The 21291-nt window shown below is 50.0% G+C and overlaps 1 protein-coding gene across 3 annotated transcripts in view; it reads right to left on the bottom strand.

Annotated features, from left to right (window-relative positions):
* Wdr48 (WD repeat domain 48) overlaps positions 1 to 20864 on the bottom strand; it is a 34169-nt gene extending 13305 nt beyond the window's left edge. The window contains exons 1-9 of one of the 3 annotated variants that reach the window (XM_027415387.2): positions 20716 to 20864; positions 10134 to 10274; positions 8290 to 8368; positions 7217 to 7299; positions 6986 to 7115; positions 5663 to 5751; positions 4918 to 5019; positions 2416 to 2640; positions 1488 to 1562 (exon numbers count right to left, since the gene is read on the bottom strand). In XM_027415387.2, the coding sequence (XP_027271188.1) occupies positions 1488 to 1562; positions 2416 to 2640; positions 4918 to 5019; positions 5663 to 5751; positions 6986 to 7115; positions 7217 to 7299; positions 8290 to 8368; positions 10134 to 10274; positions 20716 to 20763 (972 nt within the window). In that variant the 5' untranslated portion in view covers positions 20764 to 20864. Of the gene's footprint in view, positions 1 to 1487; positions 1563 to 2415; positions 2641 to 4917; positions 5020 to 5662; positions 5752 to 6985; positions 7116 to 7216; positions 7300 to 8289; positions 8369 to 10133; positions 10275 to 19002; positions 19118 to 20353; positions 20377 to 20715 lie in introns of those variants that run through there. The other 2 variants (XM_027415386.2, XM_035444064.1) reach the window with 2 other exon arrangements.
* Between the last annotated feature and the right edge of the window lie 427 nt (positions 20865 to 21291).

Raw genomic sequence — 21291 nt, 5'->3', positions numbered from 1 at the left:
TGGTGGTTTGAATGAGAATAGCCCTACATTTGAATGCTTGGTCCCTAATTAGTGGAACTGTTTAAAGCCCATGCCAGGCTCACTCCCTGTCTGCAACTTCTAGACCAGATGTGAGCTCTCAGTTACATGTACCATGCGGCCTGTGTGCTGGTATCTTGTACAAGTAAAGCCTGTCTGGGGGTCAGAGAATAGCGCTTGCCACGAGCTAACCACAGAGGTCTGTACAGATAGATGGGAAGTAAAGTAGCTGGGCGGAAACAGGATATGATCAGGGAGAAACAGGAACCCACTCTCTTGTCTGCTCAGACGCTAAGGAGGTGCGGTGTGCTGTGGCTTGCTCCTTCTCTCTGATCTCTCAGCATTTCCCTCTATATCTGACTCCGGCTTTTTATTATCGAGACCAATCAAGAACTGCATTTACAGAACTGCCACCATGTTTCCTGCCATGATGGTTGTGGTGGTTTGAATGTAACTGGCCCCCATAAACTCACAGGGAGCAATATTTGGTGTGGCCTTGTTGGAGGAAGTGTGTCACTGTGGAGGTGGGCTTTGAGGGTTCATATATGCTCAAATCATGCAGAGTGAGACAGTCCATGTCTTGCTGGCTTCTGATCAAGATGTAGCCAGCACCATGCCTGCCTGCACACCACCACACTCCCTCCACACAACAATGGACTCGCCTGAAACTGTAAGTGAGCCATTCCAATGAAATGTTTTCCTTGTAAGAGTTGCTGTGGTCATGGTGTCTCTTCACAGCAATGGAAAGCCTGACTAAGACAATGGTCATGGACTAAACTCTTGAAATTAAGTAAGCCCCTATTTACATGCTTTCTGTTAAGCTGCCCTGGTATTTATCACAACAGAACAGTTGTAACTAAGCTCCCAAACAGGGCACTATTCCCTCAAAGACTATCACTGATGGGCACAAGAGCACACACGCCCTTCCTCTAGCTCCTGGAGTCAGCCATGCACAAAGCTCAACTCCTTAAGGAGCTGGTTCTATGGCGGGCCTGGCTGCTCTCCATGCCACAGAGAGAGGAGATGGTCAGAAGCCAATGTCCCGCTCTGTGGTCTGTCTACTTCATTCCTTCACATGTTGAACTCAAAGACTGTCTTGCTGTGTAGCCCAGGCTGGTGGTGCATGTGCAGCACTCCCACCTGTCAACCTCCTAAGTGTGGGGCTAAAGCTGTGCACCAGCACACATGCCTGCTCTCAGGTGCAGCTTACAAGGCTAGAAGCTGTCTAACCCTGACAGCTGTAATCAGGCCACAGTCTGCTCTAAGTACATTAAGCACACACCTTAGTTGCTAACAGAAAAAGCAGCTTCATTTCACCCATGAATTTCAGAGTTACTTTCACTCTCAGGGTTCATACCTGAACTCACAGGGGCATGCGGACAAGGCCACACTGCTGTGGTAACTGGCACATCTGGGATAGCAAACCAACCACATTAACAGACTTGCCATGAGCATGGTCACACACTTACCCATTTATTTACTGTGGACTTTGTTGTTGCAACCCAGATTGCAGGAGGGGGATCTGCTGATCTGTCAAGCTCCATCTGAAAACCAAACATAGTCTTCTTGGCCAAGGGCTGATGCCTCTGAGCTGCTATCCCAGAGATGAGCTATGGACCTGGTGACACACCAGTTGTTCACTCCTTTTGAACAACTCTACACCGCCTGCACAGGCTTGTAGCAGTGAGGTAGGACGTGTAGGGAAGGGGTCTCCCCCAAAGGAGTAAAGGAGCTCAGTCTTATGACACGGCAGCCAAGTGACCCCATACCAGCAAGCCACCTGCAGCTGCTCACTTGTGCATGTGAACACGGACGGAATTATAGTTTCAGAATCTCCTAAGTCAGCCATGCTGGTATGAATTCATGATTCTCCTGCCAACAGCTGGATTATAGACAGGCACCACTGTGGACAGGCTGATTTTAATTTATGTTAACTGTTGGGACTTAGGTAGACACACAGTCAAGGAGCTCCCAGGGCAGTCTCTTCCATGCTTGCCCTCTCCATAGCCTTAATGTTCTGCTTCCCTAGAGGAAGGTGAGCTGACCATCAAGGTGCCATCTCCATCGTGAAGCAGGACTCTTCCACCCCTCACCTCCTGCAGGGGCTGGGGCCTTATCGTCCAGGCCTCTTGGCTTTTCTGTCTGCTTAGACACCCCTAGCTGCTCACACTCTTCCTAAGGCAGGAGAGCCAGACAAACTCAGCAGCATGCCTGAGCCAGTGACACTAGGATTTACCAGTAGGAAAGCCGTCCACACCCCAGTCATGTGCCTTGGAGGTCACAGCTCCCTAAACTGCCCCCAGGTGTCTACACTGAGACTCTTTCCTACCCTATGGAGGATGCTGTGCTGCAAAAGCCTAACCAAACTCACAACTTCAGTTGGAAAACTCAACACACCTTGAGAACTGGTGCTTTTTCTTCACAAATCAGCACCCGAATGTCAGGGTTTCTTAGGTCTGTGCAGTAAATCTTCCTGTCCCTTCCTCCAGAATATACATGCGTGAAGGCATCGTTGACTTGTAGAGCCCAAACGCCTTCATCGTGGACTCGGTACGTTGCTATACATCTCTGCTGGCCAAGGGACCACAGGCGAATTGTTCCGTCAGAACTCCCAGACAGACACTATCAACAGAGAAGACAAGGGGAGGGTACTACCAGGAGCATGCCAGGCTGAAATGGCCACAGACAGTGTGCATGCTCCAACAGGGACACCGAGTCCTCTCTACGCAGCCACCTGCTATTTCTGTAAACCCTAACGGTGAGTTGTGTTTGGATGCTCCATTACTGAGGGAGCCAGTCTGGCAGCTGAAAATAAGGTGGTGTTGACCTCGGAACCTGAAATCATCCAAACTGGGAACTTATTAAAAACATAAACTCTCCCGAGTCCCATCCAGACCAAGGAGGCAGGGCCACAGCAGGGTCACCAAGACACACAGCAGGCTTCCCGGGTGATTGCCATGCTCTCTGGCTGACAGCACTGCTCCAGGCCAGAGGGCCTTTTGGGATCCTGGGTTACAGCTCTGTGTCACGCTCTTGCTCATGGCTCATGTCTTTGGTGCTGACAGGAATCAGAAGCCAGGTCTAGCCAAGGACTGTGTCCCTCCCCGGGATCCTGAACAATTCTCACAGAGCTGACTTTTTCTCAAGGTTCAGGAGAAGCAACTACAAATGAGTGCACAGAAACAGGCTCAATGAGTCACCCTACACCCACACCGGGCATGCTCAGTATTCCTGAGACGCTGCTGGTGCTGGTATGTGAGACTAAGGCATAGCTGCAGGGGAAAGCAGCTGTGGGCCCGGACTTGGGTGGTTCTTAAATGAAAGGTGGTTGAGACTGTTAAGGATTTACCCCTCTGCCTCTTGATTTTCAGGAGCCTGTGAGACTGTGAGCAGGTTTAATTAAATGAACAGGGAGTAGTAGACTTCCTCACCAACTGCCAGGAGCACCAGAACTCACCTCTTTCAACTAGTTCACAAGGGAATGACTGATCCACCCTGGGTGACGGAGAACTCAGACATTCTTTGGGACATGGCCAAGGAGGGGCTCCCTAAGCCAGAAGATGCTACTCTGAGGTGGCAATTCTCTCAGCAAAGTTCCAGCCCCCTAGATCCTAGGACATACGCCCACAGCCAGCAAGGTCTGGCAAAGATGATGCTCTGGAGGTCCACACAGCTGAGGCAGCAGATGCAGAGCACACAGGTGGGAGCGGAGAAAGCACAGAAGTCGTATCAAATGAATACCAGACACAAAACAATCTCAACAGCAGCCAGCATTCTATGGCTTCAAGGACAGCAAGTCACAGAAAGAACAACAGCTTTTAAACAGCACTGCCACCCTGTACAAGACCAGGCTCCAGAATGCCCTGTACGATGAGCACCCTCCTCCCTATTCCAGGTCCCAGATGACACCAAGTGTCCTATAGATAGTAGTTAGCAGAACCAACAAAACAGCTTGTACTCTCCATCTTCTCCTCTCTCCTTCCATTGGTTAAAAATGTGAGAGGTCCAACTCCAACAAGAGATTATTTCAGACAAATGCAATGCCCCGGATTGTTCTGCTAAATCAGACTTACTCAGACAGATCATGAAGTCCAAGTAGACATTCCTGGTCTCCCAGTGACAGCAGTGGGAGGTGCCTGTGTGTGGGGACCTGACTACCACTGGAAAAGTTGCCTGACGCTGTGATCCCATATCCCTAGGTTAGGTTTGGGAATTGAACTGCCAGAAAAACCACGCAGGTAACAGACAACTAACCTAAGATCCAACAGGTAGTTTGGATGTATAGAACGGAGCCCCACTGACATTACTGCTTATAGCAGACAGAACTGACTTTAAGGGATCTCCATACGACAGTTCAATCCCTCACACAGAAGCACATTATAAATTGCAAAGAGCAAACAGGACAGACTGCAGTGGCTAGGAAGAGCTTTAGGCCTTTAGCTCACTGCTAGAGACTCAAACCTATAGACAACACAGCCAACCACACAACTGCCCAAGCCAGACAACTGTGAGACTCTCCACTTAGAGGCAGGCAAAGGGTTTGATAGCAAAGCTTCCTTCTGCTTACAAAGTCAGCACTTGGAGCTATGCTGACCTCTGTGCAGCCAAACTGCACACAGCTGCATCAGGACCTGACCAGGGAGCTTTCGTTTCTGCCTTCAGGTAAAACAACACGTCCTTTTATGTGGAGTACAGCGAGTGAAACTTGAGGGAGCCAGATTCCCCTGGAGCAGCTGGAGTTACAGAAGGCTGTGAATTACTACTGGACCTGTGTGCTAGGAATAAAACTCAAGTTCTCTCCAAGAGCAACAAGTGCTCTAATCCCTGCACCACAATTTAGCATTCTAAAGAGGGAGCACTTCGGTGAGGCCACTGGCTGGGCCTGCAAACAGCTCCTACCTGTGTGCCGTCTCTGTTCAGCAGCAGTGCCTTCACGTTGTCCGTGTGTCCTTTCAGCTTCATGAGTTTTGCACAGGTTCTTGGATCCCACACTCTTAGAACCTGCCGGTTTTTACAGAGTATTATACAGACCAAATACAGACACAACAGGCTTCCGAAAGCACCCAACTTTCATATCACACGGCAGCTATTAACTTCTGAGGGGCAAACACTGCTGCAGCCAATGTACGCTGTCCACGGCTGCTCGGCTTCAGGACATCTTGTGCCCATCCCGACATGCACAGTGGTTGTATAGCTACACTCTTATGGATACAAATAACACTTCTTTTATCACCCACTAGACAAAATTACTGGTCTTTATTATTTTTATTTTTTAGCTTCTCTTGAGACAGGGATTTGGCTGTGTTGTCTAGGCTGGTTGTAAACTTCTGACCTCAGCCCCCCACCTGCTGGCACAATAGCTCTGTGCATGTATTTAATGACTGAACAGGTACAACGACTCGACCTTTTTTTTTTTTTTTTAAGATTTTTATTTTTATTTATTATGTATACAACATTCTACTTCCATGTATATCTGCACACCAGATCAGATCTCATAACGGATGGCTGTGAGCCACCATGTGGTTGCTGGGAATTGAACTCAGGACCTCTGGAAGAGCAGACAGAGCTCTTAACCTCTGAGCCATCCCTCCAGCCCCACCACTGACTTTCTTAACTTCAGAGATACTGGCCAGGCCACCCTTACCTTCTCAGTGGACCCCGATACAATGATTGTTCCCAGTTGGTTCATGGCCAGGCTATAAATGGAATCTTTGTTCCCACTTAAAGAAGAAGCTATTGAGGATAAAGGGAGTTCAGTGTTAACATCACTACTGTTCAAAGACATACAAAAGGAAAACACCATTTCACACACAAATCAGATAAATAAAAAAACGACCCAAATCTCCCAAATCCAAGGCAACCCTTTTAGCCACAATCAAGTCCATACCCTTTGATTTGGAAGCCAAAGTGAAAGTGTTTTCACGATGACTGGTGGCCTGGGCGTGAGCAGACATGAGGGGTTTGGAAATGCCTGCCTGTGAGCATTCCGCCAATGGCAACTATTATTAGCATGGTTTCTACACTCATAAGACTGGGTGACAGCTTCCCTTACAATCTGAGCAAGCCCAGCTATGGCAGGATCTATGTTCGCTAAGGCCAAGTCTCTGCTCCTGTGTATCTTAGAGGCTGGCAGGCCTTAAAAAGAGAAATCCAGGATAGACCAGCAGGCCTACCTGCTGGATCCCTAAAAAACAAAACAAATAAAACCAACCTAACAAAAAAAACCTGGGGGGGGGGGACGACAAGGGGAAGACCCTCTTTAGATCCACAAACACTTCTGGGCAAAACAACACTCAAGTTATAAAACCAGTCTCTCCACCATCCTTTCAGGAACAGACTAAGTCACAGTGTAACTATTTTAGCTGTAACATGCCATGGGAGTCCTTGGAGTTACAACAAAACGGAGCTATATAATGTAGAAATCTCGCCGTCCATGCCTGTGTCTTGAATGAGGTCTCTGGTGCTCCCACAAGGAGTCCTCAGACATCTGGCCTGGAGGCTCCCAGAGGCTGGGCTAGTGCAGTGTTAACTTCCTGTCTAGATCTGTGTAAGCCTGACCTGGAAGTTTATCAAACAGCAACACTGAACACCTCTACATTCCCTCTAGAAGTACTCCAGCCTCCCTGGACTTTTCCAGAAATGCTCCAGTTCTTTTAGGCTACTCTGAACAGTTCTTCTCAACTGGTACTGGAAACATTCTGCCCCTGGATTTCGGCCATTAACAAAGAGTGGGGAGGCAGCAACACTATGGGGAGGTACACAGTGTGATAAGACTGATGCTTCTACCTGCAGGGACTTACACCACAGCTATGTAGCGAAGTCACGCATGCACGCGCACACATACACACAAAACAGCCAGGTTCCGTCTGGAGAAGCTACCAAGTCGACAGCACAGCAATGAGCTAGCTCCTAATCGTTCTTTATGTCAACTTAGATCACTTTCAAAAACTGTTTTCAAACACCTTACTTGTGACAGTGTTATTTGAGGCAGTCAGTGCTGTTAGAGTGTTCACATCCCAAAGGAATATTTGTCTGTCCAATCCAGCCGATGCCACCAGCTCTTTGTCCTTGGCATAGGCTAAGGCCTTTACATAATCCTGTAACAGACCAGACACACTATGATCTACGCTGTAAGAACAGGAGTCACAAAAAGAGCTGAGTTCCCCACACGACAGGAAGACTGAACCGTGGACATTACCTTGTGCGTCCTGAGTGTGGACATGCAGAACCCTTTGTGTGCGTTCCACACTTTGACCGTCGTGTCTGAAGAAGCAGATATTACTACAAGAGACAAAGGGTCAACCGAGCCTCACTAGAGTGAACTGCAGCTTTAAGGCTAGCTTACAACAAGTAATGCCACTACAAATAACTGCTCACACCTACACGATGAAAAGCTCTTTCTAGAACTTTCTGAATAATGCCTCAAAGACATATGTAAGTATACATATATACATTATTGTTTTTATTTATTTAGTTTTGTTTTTCAAGACAGGGTTTCTCTGTGGTTTTGGAGACTATCCTGGAACTAGCTCTTGAAGACCAGGCTGGTCTCGAACTCAGAGATCTGCCTGCCTGTGTGTCCAGAGTACTGGGATTAAAGGCGTGCGCCACCAACGCCCGGCCCATTATTGGTTTTAATTAGACAGGACAAGCTGTTAGGTAAAGTCCTTAATTATTTGAGAATAATTACTCAAACTGAAAAACCAAGAAATGGAACTTAGCAAAATAAGAAAAAAATGTCATACTAAGGCTAAAAAAATGATATACAGTACAGGGTTCTATTTAATCTACCATTCAAATTTGTATAAAACTAACTTCGGTGAGGAAGGTGGGATGGCACAAGGAGGCGCCTGGTAACCCTCTGTTACATTTTACTGTGGCTTCAGTGTGTGTGCACTTTTCTACATGTGTGCTGTGCTTCAATGAAACAGTCTTGCAGGGCTGGGGCACGGCTCCCCAAATGAGGGTCTCTTGGGTAGGCATCAGGTGTCACCAGCACCCACATAAAAACAAACGCCTGTAGTCCTACTATGTATGACTTTGATACTGGAGAGGGGTAGCAGTGGAGAGCAGCAGATCCAGGAGCTCCGGAGTTACCTAACCTAGCAATCAGTGAGCTCTCGATCAGTCAGAGGCCCTGTCTCAAACACTGTGGTGTAGCAGCATGGGAGAAGACGGCTGATGGCAACCTCTGGTCTCCACACGCATCCAAACCTATGCGTGCACGCACACACAAACGCGCACACATGACTCACAACCTCAAATACTCACATGTCTTCCCATTGCAGCAGAGCACGACGTCATTCACCCAGTCTGTGTGGTGCTCCATAGATGCTATGTATGGGTCTTGCTGAAACGAAAATCCACGCAGTTTATAGCAGAGCAAAGGCATGACAAAGTTCAGCCATGCAGATCCTTGGCTTAATGTGCCCAGCATCACCCTTAAACCTAGAGTGGCACTTCCCCAAACAGGCGATGCTTCCAGAGAACTGACACAAACAAGTTTGTTTGAGGACAGTTACCATAAAAGCCTGGGTTCCCAAGGTTACACCTTGCGGTGGCAAAATTGGCAAGTGCTGGGCTAGGCATGGTAGGGGGCACAGAGTGCAGGAGGACAGGAAGGACTTGGGGAACCTGAGGTAGGGATTTCTGACACAGTGTGCCTGGGCTCAACTACCAGAGCCTTTTATAGACAGTGTCTAGTTATGTCCCACACCAAGACAGGCAAGTTTACATTTTTTCATGTCTAAGAATGGAGGTTATGCAGTCTTGTCAAGACCAGGGAAAAGATGTTTGAGGGTAGGACAGACAGACTGCCAGAGTCTGGGTAAGCTGCATTTCCCCTTAATTTGCTCAAAATATTGCAAATTCTCAGAAAGTTAATGTTCTAATTCAAATATGAGTTTCTATGGCATTGCAAACACAGATTTTCATGCCTTTGACATGGTCTTCATCGGCTCAAGAACTTTGTCTTAAGCCTGCTGGGCTGAGTCCACTGGAAAAAACCTTATCAGGCAGCTGTGCCAACCAGTCTCCATCTGCAGTGAACACAGGTTTATAGAGCTGGCTAAAAAGACACAAACTTAAAAAAAAAAAAATTCAGGAGCTGTCTGAGGTGAGGCTGAGCCCCAGTTTACTGCCTTGAGAGGGATTTCGGGGACTTCAGATCTTGGTGAGTACAAGAGGCCAAGACACGTAGTTAAGAGCTCGGTAAATGCTCCTTTCCTCCCCAGTATCATTCTCTGTCTCATTCACAAGGCGACATTCAAACAAACCTGAGAGCTCCTCCTGTTCGACTGTACACCTCCCTTACCACGAAGAACTATTTGGCTGGTGGGGAATGAGCACCACAGTATTTTGGTTTCATTATGAACATGAAAAGTGTCTTTTTTTTTTTTTTTTTTTTGGTTTTTTCGAGACAGTTTTCTCTGTGTAGCTTTGGAGCCTGTCCTGGCACTTGCTCTGGAGATCAGGCTGGCCTCGAACTCACAGAGATCCGCCTGCCTCTGCCTCCCGAGTGCTGGGATTAAAGGTGTGCGCCACCAACACCTGGCAAAAAGTGTCTTGATAATGAACTGTCTCTCACAGCTTAAGTAAGAGGCTTTCAAAGCTGGGGTGTAGCTCAGTGATGGTAGGGTGCTTGTCCAGCACACACACGGCCCAGGACTTGATGCTCAGTGCTGCACAACTAACAAGGAAGGAGAGAGGCCCTGGATGATTTCCCATCCAGCATGTCAGCCAGGAAGACCCTAGCATGTTGTAGGGACCTTATCACTTTTTATAAAGAAATTAACTATTTGTAAAAGTACACAATTCAACATTTTGTTGTTCTATTTTCAGTATTGTTATCAAGAGACTTTTCAGGTTCACAATGAAACCAAAATCCCGTGGAAAGTGCTCATTCCCCACCAGCCAAATATATTTGCTCCTCTGTGGCAGGGGCCTCTAAGGAAGTAATTTATGGAGCCCGTGTTAACGGAGGCATTTTCTCACAGGCTGACAGATCTCCGAGGATATTAACATCTTTATAGAATATAATATGAAGCTCAGTGCCCAGCAGACAAAGCCACGGCCCAAGCTCTGAGTTACCCAAAGGCAGTAATGCTTGTGCTCACCTTGTGCTGATTGACACTCCATATTCTGATGATGGAGTCCCGCCCCGCGGTGAAGAGCCTGTTGAGCGCTGGGTCCAGCTGCAGGGCATTGACTCCATTCCGGTTATACTTCTCCACTTCATCTCGAATAACATAGGAAACCTGGCGGACACCAACACAAGCCAGGCCGTGCTGAGGTGCAGCCTACTACTGGCTAACTCCAATACCAAGCTAACGCCACAGAGACTAAAGGGCGTCACTGACAACCCAGCTCAGGACAAGCGGGTCTGCTGCTAACAACCTGGAAGAACACTTCCCCGGTCTCCTATCTGCTTGTATTCTCACCAACCTTTCAACCGTGATACTGGAATACACCCCCTTCTCCTGAGACAGGACAGTCAGTCAGGAAATGGGAGTGTTTGCTTCTCCCTGGCTGACAGACTCCAGGACAAGACCTGTAGTCCTGTTCTGAGAAGACTGTGAAATGGATGCAGCACTGAGTGCTCTCTCCCGGAACGTCCTTCTCTAACAGCACGTGCAGTGTGGTGCGGCACACATAAAGCCCCGGGGTGAGAGAGCAGAGCAGGCTTTCCCCAAGTCTGCCTGGAGATCAGAGTGCAGAGCAGCCACACTAGTCAGCCACAGAGACCAAGCAGCGGGGCACACCTTTAATCCCAATACTAGAGAGGGATCTAAGGCGGGAGGAGATGGGAGCAGTCTAGGCAGTCTGAGGAGCAAGCAGTGCCGTCTGGAGATGCAGTCTGAGGACAGGATGGCCCCTTTGAGCTGAGCATTGGTAGAGGTGGGAGCTCTCTAGTGGCTGGCTGCTTTGCTTCTCTGATCTTCAGCTTGAACCCCAATGTGTCTCTGGGTTTTTAATCATTAGGAACAAATAGAATCAGTGCTACATTCCACCTCTGCTGTCTCCCTTTCCCATTGTTCTGGGCCAGAGCACTCACAGCTTTTAGCACAAATGGTACCGCCTAGCCTCGCTCATTCCTCAGTTCTGCTGAAGAGCGAAAACATACACCAGGTGACTGCAAAGGTCTCTCCTCTACCCTCTCACTTGAAGTACATGAAGAAATTTAGATATGAGGGCTGACTGAGAATTGCCTGCCATGTGCAAGGCGCTTGGTTCTGCATCAAGCATTACAAAGAAAGAAAAAACAGGGAGGCAGAGGCAGGCTGATCTCTATGAGTTGGAGACCAGCCTGGTCTACAAAGCGAGTTCCAGGACAGCCAGGGCTACACAGAGAAACCCTGTCTCAAAATTAAAAAAGAAAGAAAGAGGAAAAACAAAGGTGGATTTCTGTGTACAAAGCCTTCTTTAGTTCCTCCAGCACCCACTGTTACCACTGACTCCGTGCCTTCTGTCTCTTTCAAAGTGGCCTCATTTGTGTTCTCTCCTGGACACCTTACCTTCCCCCCTAGGACATTCCTTAAGCTTTTAGGATCTTCTTGTGTTGCAACATTTCTGAATTTTGTCCTTTGGCCAATCCTGGCTTTGCTGTGCATTTAGAACAACCTTCCAATCTGGAAAGTATGGTGCTTCATGCCTGCAGACACCCTTGTGTGGGAAGACAGTCCCGGGGATAAGAGCACCAGCATTTCTGGGGGCAGCCCCTTCCGCCTACCACAGCAACAGAACAATTTTCATATAAAGATGGCCACAGGCATCTTATAGAATAAAAATAATATCCACTTTAAAAAACAGAGGATTGGGCCAGGTGGCACAAGTCTTAAAACCCAGCACTTGGGAGGCAGAGGCTAGAGGATATCTGATCTCTAGGCCAGCCTGGTCTACACAGTGAGTTCAAGGACAGTCAGGGTATATAGAGACCTTTTTAAAAAAGGAAGAGAAAGATGACCCAAACCAGAGGGGGAGGACTGGGGAGATGGCCAAGTGGGTAGAGGCACTTGGTGCCAAACCTGATGGCCTGAGTTCCACCCCTGGATCTACATGGTGAAGGAAAGAGTCAACTCCTACAAGCCCCCCCCATCCCCCAAGCATTCTAGCCTCACAAAGGGAACACTGAACAACTCCCTCAGGCTCCTCAGGGCTGAGCACTAATTCACCTCTATGTGAGTATCTGAAAGACCAGAATGAGAGTGCATTTCCTCTCATCTGAATCGATGGCCTCTCTACTCTTCAAGGTTTGTGGATTACTTATCCCTGGGACTCCCACTTTGTACTCTTTCCAAACTGTGAGGGACTGAAAACACAGAAACAGTGAATACCAACAAGGATGGAGAGGCTTCTCTCTCTCTCTCTCTCTCTCTCTCTCTCTCTCTCTGTGTGTGTGTGTGTGTGTGATGCTGTTCCTTTGTTCAGAAGCCACCACTGACTGCCCCTCACCCACTCACAGCTCCTTACTGACTTGAAGGGCCTCCCCATTCTGGTCTGCAGCCACTTCTCTGACTCCATCTTCTACTCCTCCTCCCCTAACCCCAGGCCTCTTTACTGTTCTACAAACAGGCTTTCATTCCTACCTCAGGACACTTTCACTGGGAATTTTCAATGGAGCACTCTTGTCCAGATGGCTTAGTGACTGTCTCAGTTCCTTTTCTCCAAAGCCTTTCAAGTCACCTTCTCAAGCAGGACTTCTCTGACCAGCACAAAGATTCCACCTTTGCTTAGCATTGAGGCGCTCGCCTTTAATCCCAGCATGTGGCGGCAGAGGCAGGCAGGCCTCTGTGAGTTTCAGGTCAGCCAGGCCCACACATTGAGACCCCCATCTCAAACCACAACTTCTGTTTCTTCTACTGCTTACCATGATCTTTTTTTTTTTTTTTTTTTGAGAGAGGTAGCCTGGGCTTTCCTGAAACTCTCTGTAGACCAGGCTGGCCTTGAACTCTGCCTGCCTCTGCCCTTGAGTGCTGAGGTTAAAGGCATGCAGGGCCACCACCACCATCAGTTTTTATCTTTAGAGCCTGTTGACTGTTTGAAAGAACTATAGAGTTGAACAGTACACACCCACCACACACACTTCAGGTAACAATGTCCACGCTCTGTTCACTGAACCCTCGGGTAACAATGTCCACGCTCTGCTCACTGAACCCTCAGGTAACAATGCCCACGCTCTGCTCACTGAACCCTCGGGTAACAATGTCCACGCTCTGCTCACTGAACCCTCGGGTAACAATGCCCACACTCTGCTCACTGAACCCTCAGGTAACAATGCCCACGCTCTGCTCACTGAACCCTCAGGTAACAATGCCCACGCTCTGCTCACTGAACCCTCAGGTAACAATGCCCACGCTCTGCTCACTGAACCCTCGGGTAACAATGTCCACGCTCTGCTCACTGAACCCTCGGGTAACAATGCCCACACTCTGCTCACTGAACCCTCAGGTAACAATGCCCACGCTCTGCTCACTGAACCCTCAGGTAACAATGCCCACGCTCGGTTCACTGAACCCTCAGGTAACAATGCCCACACTCTGCTCACTGAACCCTCGGGTAACAATGCCCACGCTCTGCTCACTGAACCCTCAGGTAACAATGCCCACGCTCGGTTCACTGAACCCTCAGGTAACAATGCCCACGCTCGGTTCACTGAACCCTCAGGTAACAATGCCCACGCTCTGCTCACTGAACCCTCGGGTAACAATGCGCACGCTCTGCTCACTGAACCCTCGGGTAACAATGCCCACGCTCTGCTCACTGAACCCTCGGGTAACAATGCCCACGCTCTGCTCACTGAACCCTCAGGTAACAATGCCCACGCTCGGTTCACTGAACCCTCAGGTAACAATGTCCACGCTCTGTTCATTGAACCCTCAGGTAACAATGTCCACGCTGTTCATTGAACCCTCAGGTAACAATGTCCACACTCTGTTCATTGAACCCTCAGGTAACAATGCCCACGCTCTGCTCACTGAACCCTCAGGTAACAATGTCCACGCTCTGTTCACTGAACCCTCAGGTAACAATGCCCACGCTCTGCTCACTGAACCCTGGGGTAACAATGCCCACACTCTGCTCACTGAACCCTCGGGTAACAATGCCTACGCTCTGTTCATTGAACCCTCAGGTAACAATGTCCACGCTGTTCATTGAACCCTCAGGTAACAATGTCCACACTCTGTTCATTGAACCCTCAGGTAACAATGCCCACGCTCTGTTCACTGAACCCTCAGGTAACAATGCCCACGCTCTGCTCACTGAACCCTGGGGTAACAATGCCCACACTCTGCTCACTGAACCCTCGGGTAACAATGCCTACGCTCTGTTCATTGAACCCTCAGGTAACAATGCCCACGCTCGGTTCACTGAACCCTCAGGTAACAATGTCCACGCTCTGTTCATTGAACCCTCAGGTAACAATGTCCACGCTGTTCATTGAACCCTCAGGTAACAATGCCCACGCTCTGCTCACTGAACCCTCAGGTAACAATGTCCACGCTCTGTTCACTGAACCCTCAGGTAACAATGCCCACGCTCTGCTCACTGAACCCTGGGGTAACAATGCCCACACTCTGCTCACTGAACCCTCGGGTAACAATGCCTACGCTCTGTTCATTGAACCCTCAGGTAACAATGCCCACGCTCTGTTCACTGAACCCTCAGGTAACAATGCCCACGCTCTGTTCACTGAACCCTCAGGTAACAATGCCCACGCTCTGTTCACTGAACCCTCAGGTAACAATGCCCATGCTCTGCTCACTGAACCCTCAGGTAACAATGTCCACGCTCTGTTCACTGAACCCTCGGGTAACAATGCCCACGCTCTGCTCACTGAACCCTCAGGTAACAATGCCCACGCTCGGTTCACTGAACCCTCGGGTAACAATGCCCACGCTCTGCTCACTGAACCCTCGGGTAACAATGCCCACGCTCTGCTCACTGAACCCTCGGGTAACAATGCCCACGCTCTGCTCACTGAACCCTCGGGTAACAATGCCCACGCTCTGCTCACTGAACTCTCGGGTAACAATGCCCACGCTCTGCTCACTGAACCCTCGGGTAACAATGCCCACGCTCTGCTCACTGAACTCTCGGGTAACAATGCCCACGCTCTGCTCACTGAACCCTCGGGTAACAATGCCCACGCTCGGTTCACTGAACCCTCGGGTAACAATGTCCACGCTCTGTTCATTGAACCCTCAGGTAACAATGTCCACGCTCTGTTCATTGAACCCTCAGGTAACAATGTCCACACTCTGTTCATTGAACCCTCAGGTAACAATGCCCACGCTCTGCTCACTGAACCCTCAGGTAACAATGTCCACGCTCTGTTCACTGAACCCTCAGGTAACAATGCCCACGCTCTGCTCACTGAACCCTCGGGTAACAATGCCTACGCTCTGTTCATTGAACCCTCAGGTAACAATGCCCACGCTCTGTTCACTGAACCCTCAGGTAACAATGCCCACGCTCTGTTCACTGAACCCTCAGGTAACAATGCCCATGCTCTGCTCACTGAACCCTCAGGTAACAATGTCCACACTCTGCTCACTGAACCCTCGGGTAACAATGCCCACACTCTGTTCACTGAACCCTCAGGTAACAATGTCCACGCTCTGTTCACTGAACCCTCGGGTAACAATGCCCACGCTCTGCTCACTGAACCCTCGGGTAACAATGTCCACGCTCTGCTCACTGAACCCTCGGGTAACAATGCCCACGCTCTGCTCACTGAACCCTCGGGTAACAATGCCCACGCTCTGCTCACTGAACCCTCGGGTAACAATGCCCACGCTCTGCTCACTGAACCCTCGGGTAACAATGCCCACGCTCTGCTCACTGAACCCTCGGGTAACAATGCCCACGCTCTGCTCACTGAACCCTCGGGTAACAATGCCCACGCTCTGCTCACTGAACTCTCGGGTAACAATGCCCACGCTCTGCTCACTGAACCCTCGGGTAACAATGCCCACGCTCTGCTCACTGAACCCTCGGGTAACAATGCCCACGCTCTGCTCACTGAACCCTCGGGTAACAATGCCCACGCTCGGTTCACTGAACCCTCAGGTAACAATGTCCACGCTCTGTTCATTGAACCCTCAGGTAACAATGTCCACACTCTGTTCATTGAACCCTCAGGTAACAATGCCCACGCTCTGCTCACTGAACCCTCAGGTAACAATGTCCACGCTCTGTTCACTGAACCCTCGGGTAACAATGCCCACGCTCTGCTCACTGAACCCTCGGGTAACAATGCCTACGCTCTGTTCATTGAACCCTCAGGTAACAATGCCCACGCTCTGTTCACTGAACCCTCAGGTAACAATGCCCACGCTCTGTTCACTGAACCCTCAGGTAACAATGCCCATACTCTGCTCACTGAACCCTCAGGTAACAATGTCCACACTCTGCTCACTGAACCCTCAGGTAACAATGCCCACGCTCTGTTCACTGAACCCTCAGGTAACAATGCCCACGCTCTGTTCATTGAACCCTCAGGTAACAATGCCCACGCTCTGCTCACTGAACCCTCAGGTAACAATGCCCACGCTCTGTTCACTGAACCCTCTGTTCATCTGACCCATGTCATCCTCTCACCTCTTTGAGGACAAGCAGCACATCAATGACACTTTCAAAACATTTAGGCATGTGTCAAGTCTACTTGTTAATGATTTTACTATCTATATAATTTATTTAAGATAAAATTTACAGTGAAACATGCCAGATACTTGACAAATCAATACACCCATGCAGTTACAAACCCTTACAAAGACAGAGAACATTATTATATCCTACAAAGTCATTCCCAATTTGCAGAGTCCATCATTAGACAATCCAGCTCTAGTTTTATCGTCACAATGAACAGGAGCACACAGTTCCTGAGCAAGGCTATTTCCAGAAAGCAGGTTAGTACAGGCCAGTTCAGGAAAATCTGGCCAAACATAACCACCACCCCACAACTGTTCCTGTCTAGTCCCTAAGTTATGACTTTCTGTTTGTAACTCTTTTAAAAAGCATTTGGGATGGAGAAATGGCTCAGTGAAAAAGTGGCTTTGCTTACCACACAAGCATAAGAATGAGGTAGACCAGCAGGCTGGCCTTGAACTCAGAGATCTGCCTGCTTCTGCCTCCAAGTGTTGGGATTCATGGGCCACCATGTGCAACACACCTTCCAGTAAAGCCACTATCTTCCTTTATGGAAAGGGAACATACTGTGTTGACTTGCTGCTCTTATTTCTGGATGCCTTCCTGTTTTGATGATATGGCTCTAGCATGTTGAGGGTGAGTGCGCAAGAGTGCATGCCGGGCAGGGTGACAAGGTCAGTGCTTTGTGTTTTATTACTCTCCATCTTATTTTTATCTGAGGCCTGGCCTCCCACAGAATCTGCAGTTTATCAAGCTCCAGTGCTCTTCCTGTCTCTGCCTTCTCCACACTGACATTCTGGCACCACACCTGGCTTTTTAGGTGGGGACTGATGATCTGAACATAGATCCTCATGTTAGTACTGTACTAACTTCACAATCTTCCCAGCTTCTAGCTGACTTTCCCATAATTGCAAAGTAACCCACTATATGAATACATCATATTTTATTTGACAACTACATACACTGAGATTTCCAAAGATAGATATTATTTTTTCCCACAATAACAATATTCCTAAAACAAATACTCTTAGATAAGGAGACACAGATTACAGACATATATGTGATTTTGTAGAATCATTTCTTTTAAAGACATGGTCTCACAATGTAGCCCTTCATGACCTAGAATGTGGTATGTAGATCAGGCCAGCCTCTGCTTCCTGAGGGGGGGGGGAATTAAGGGAGTTTGTTACCAGGAAAGGACAAAACACATTTTTAAAAGTAACACACTAGGTTTTGGCAAAACAAGACACAAAGCAGTGAATGCTACAACTCTGTTCAAAGTAAAAAGTCACACAAGTCAGGAAGCAAACTGGGAAAGCCTATGCACAGCTTTCAATCAGCATCAGTTCTGACTCAAAGGAAACTTCCCTTGTCACGACTGGAGAGGTACCTTTACATCTAGTGGGCCGAAGTCAGGGGAGATTGAGCTAACCTAAAGTGCCAGGAGAGAGCAGGCCGAGAAGCCTAGTGTAGGGTGACACAGGAGGGTAAGGAGAATCCACAGTTTTTTACCATCTGTGGGTTCTTCTTTCGATGAGATGAGCATGTGTGGACATGCACCCACCCCCTCCTGCACAGTAAGGTGAACCCTACTGGACAAATTCTGAGCTTTCTCTTCAGCAGGCTAATTCACCCTTGATAGGAAGTGGCGTGTCTAGTTACAATCTGCTTGCTGCTGAACAAAGCACTGAACAGCAAAGTCTAACGTCCTCCTCTGGTGGGTGAGAGTGGACACCTCCCCCTTGTGCTTTTGCACTGGCCACATGTAGCCTATTGAAACTTGTTTGGTTTTGCACCTGCTGTGGCTCACTTTCATCCCCCCTCTCCTCTAGTGCTATTGTCCTAATCTTCTTTTAAACGACACTAGGGACTGAACTCAAGGGCCTTGTGCAAGGCAGGCAAGTACTCTCCTTTGAGGTATATCCACAGCTTTGACTTTTTTTTTTTTTTTTGGTTTTGGTTTTTTGAGACAGGGTTTCTCTGTGTAGCTTTGGAGCCTATCCTGGCACTCGCTCGGGAGACAAGGCTGGCCTTGAACTCACAGAGATCCGCCTGCCTCTGCCTCCCAAGTGCTGGGATTAAAGGCGTGTGCCACCAACACCCGGCTTACAGCTTTGACTTTTAAATGTTTTAAAGCATGCATATATGTAGGATGGTGGTGCCACAAAGCACCTTTGGAGGTCAGAGGACAACAGTCCTCACATTCTCCCAAGTGGGTCCCAGGAATCAAACTCAAGGCTTCAGGCTTGGGAGCAAGCACCTTTACCCTCCAAGCCATCTCACCAGCCCCTGTCTTTTAAATCTTTGCCCCAAACTGAGAGAGCTGAGAATCCTTACTCCATTAACCACCATCCTAGTGTGCAGAGCATGGCTAAGTTACAGCTTAGTTGGAAACGGCACTCTCACCACCTGGCCTGGAAGCTGGGGTTACTTCAATGCCATCACGAATGCCCTTTAAAAGAAAAACAAGACCTATTCAGGGAAAGCTAAGGGATTTTAGAGTCTTGTAATTTCTCTTATTCTTTAAATATTTTATTATTAGGGTATGGGGTGTGTGTGTGTGTGCACAACACTTGCATGCACATGACTGTGGGGGGTGGAGCTTGATTTGGGTGTCTTCTCTGATTGCTCACCCCCCCACCTATCTCTTTAATGGTCCTGGAGCTCCCTGATCAGCGAGACTAGCTAGCCATTAAGCTTCCGGAGATCCTCTGGAATCCCTAGCGCTGAGATTACAAGTGTCAACGGACATACCAGGCTCCCCTTTAAGTCAGAGGACAGATATTTAGATCATGTTTGTGCTCCGGGCCCGGGCCCTCTCCCAGACGGAGACATCTCCTTCGCTCAATTTTAAGTCATTTTAACAACCATCTAGTGAGTGGACAGGAACACTGATCAGCGAGATCAGTAACATAAAAAGGACACTTTTTTTTTTTTCCAGGAAATTTCACAGCTTTAGAACTGTCTTCCGGTTCCCGACTCGTGAACACAAAGTTCAATCTGTGGCTGCTAAACCCTTTCCCCCTCTTCCCCTCTGTGGGGCCAATCTATGCACTCGGTACAAGCCTGATGACTCAGTGTGCGCCCTTCCGAGCTGCACACAAACACCTGCAGCAGGGCTTAAAAAAACAAACGAACCAACAAACCCATCCTTGAAGATAAAAGGCAGCAGATAACATTTTTTGAGCCAGGGTCTCCGGTAGCCGTTAGTTAGGTGCGGGAGAATGGATCTGACTTTCTGATCCTCTTGCCTTTAACCCCCACCCCCGGGCTGGGTGCTACGAGTGCAGGCAGGCACCACCACCAGGCCTGGTTTTGTGCGGTGCGGCGGCGGGGCGGGGTGGGGTGGGATGGGATGGGGTGGTGCTGACCTTGCTTAGGACGGGAAGCTCTGCCCCGTGAACTCCGTCCCCGACCCCGGGGGCCGCAGGCTGAGCTCAGGCGCACACCCAGCCCAAGTGACTTAGGGAAACCCAAAGCACCCACGGCGAGGGCTAAACGAGCTCCGCACCACCCGCTGCTCCAGGCTGCGGAGACAAGGAGCGAGGGGAGCGAGCCAGACGGGAGGACGGACGCGCGGTGCGGACGGTCAGGGAGGGGAAACGGCCGCTCGCCCCGGCGCAGGGCTCCCACGTGCGGCCCGGCCCCGCCACGCCCCCGCCGGCCCTGGCTCCCGGGGCTCACCCACCCGCGGGCGCCGCGTGGCCTCCGCCGCAGGGTCGCGGCCGCTCCGGAGGAAGGCGGCGGACAGCAGAGGCAGGTGAGCGGGCAGCAGGCCCATGGCGCCGCCGCAGGCCCGGGGCCGGACGGCGGTTCCCGCCCCGCCCGCCCGCCGGCTCGCCCGGCCGCCGCGAGGCCCGCTCGCTCGCCCGCTCGCCCGCCACCGCCCCAGGCCGTTGGCGCCGCGGCCCCACCCCTCGCGCGGCTGCGCCCCGCCCCGCCATCCTCGGCCGTCGAACCCCGCCGGTCGCGGCCCGAGGCCCCGCCCGCCCGCGGGGGAAGCCGGCCCGACGGCCGCGCCGCCCAGGCCGCGGAGCCCGGCCGCCATACCTGCACTTTCCTCCGCCCGGCCGTGTTCTGCCGGTGATGGGCCGCCATCTTGCATGTTGACACTCCGACGTCACTTCCGGGAGAGGGTCGGCGCCGGCGGATGTCCCGCCCTGTTCCCTCGGCTGGGCAGAAGGTAGCAGGGAGGAGGGCGAGCCTGAGTGCGGACCTGCCGGCCGGAGGAGGCGGGGCCGCCCCAGCGCCGGCGTGCGCGACACTGGCCCACCCCGGCCGGCGTGGTTATGCACACGTGGTTATGCACACTTCTTTAAAGTTTCAATTGCCTGTTTTTGCGCGTCTGTGCGTGCAGTTCCCACGGGGGTCGCCAGGGGGCGTCGGGTCCCCGGGGACCGGAGTTAGCGTCCTCTGTGAGCATCGTGCGAGCCGAACCCAAGTCCTCGGCGACAGCAGCCAGTGCTCTTAGCCGCTGAGCCGTGTCTCCGACGCCATCTCCGTATCTGTAGCTTTTAAATTTAATTTAAAGTAAAAAATGTTATTACTTGGGGTTTTTTTTGTTTGTTTGTTTTATTTTTGTTTTTCAAGACAGGGTTTCTCTGTGTAGCTTTGGAGCCTGTCCTG

This window comes from Cricetulus griseus, chromosome 4 (genome assembly GCF_003668045.3).
Source record: "Cricetulus griseus strain 17A/GY chromosome 4, alternate assembly CriGri-PICRH-1.0, whole genome shotgun sequence".
Classification (NCBI taxonomy): Eukaryota; Metazoa; Chordata; class Mammalia; order Rodentia; family Cricetidae; genus Cricetulus; species Cricetulus griseus.
The sequence above is the reverse complement of the archived record's forward strand: the minus strand, read 5'-3'. Positions and strand labels throughout refer to the sequence as shown.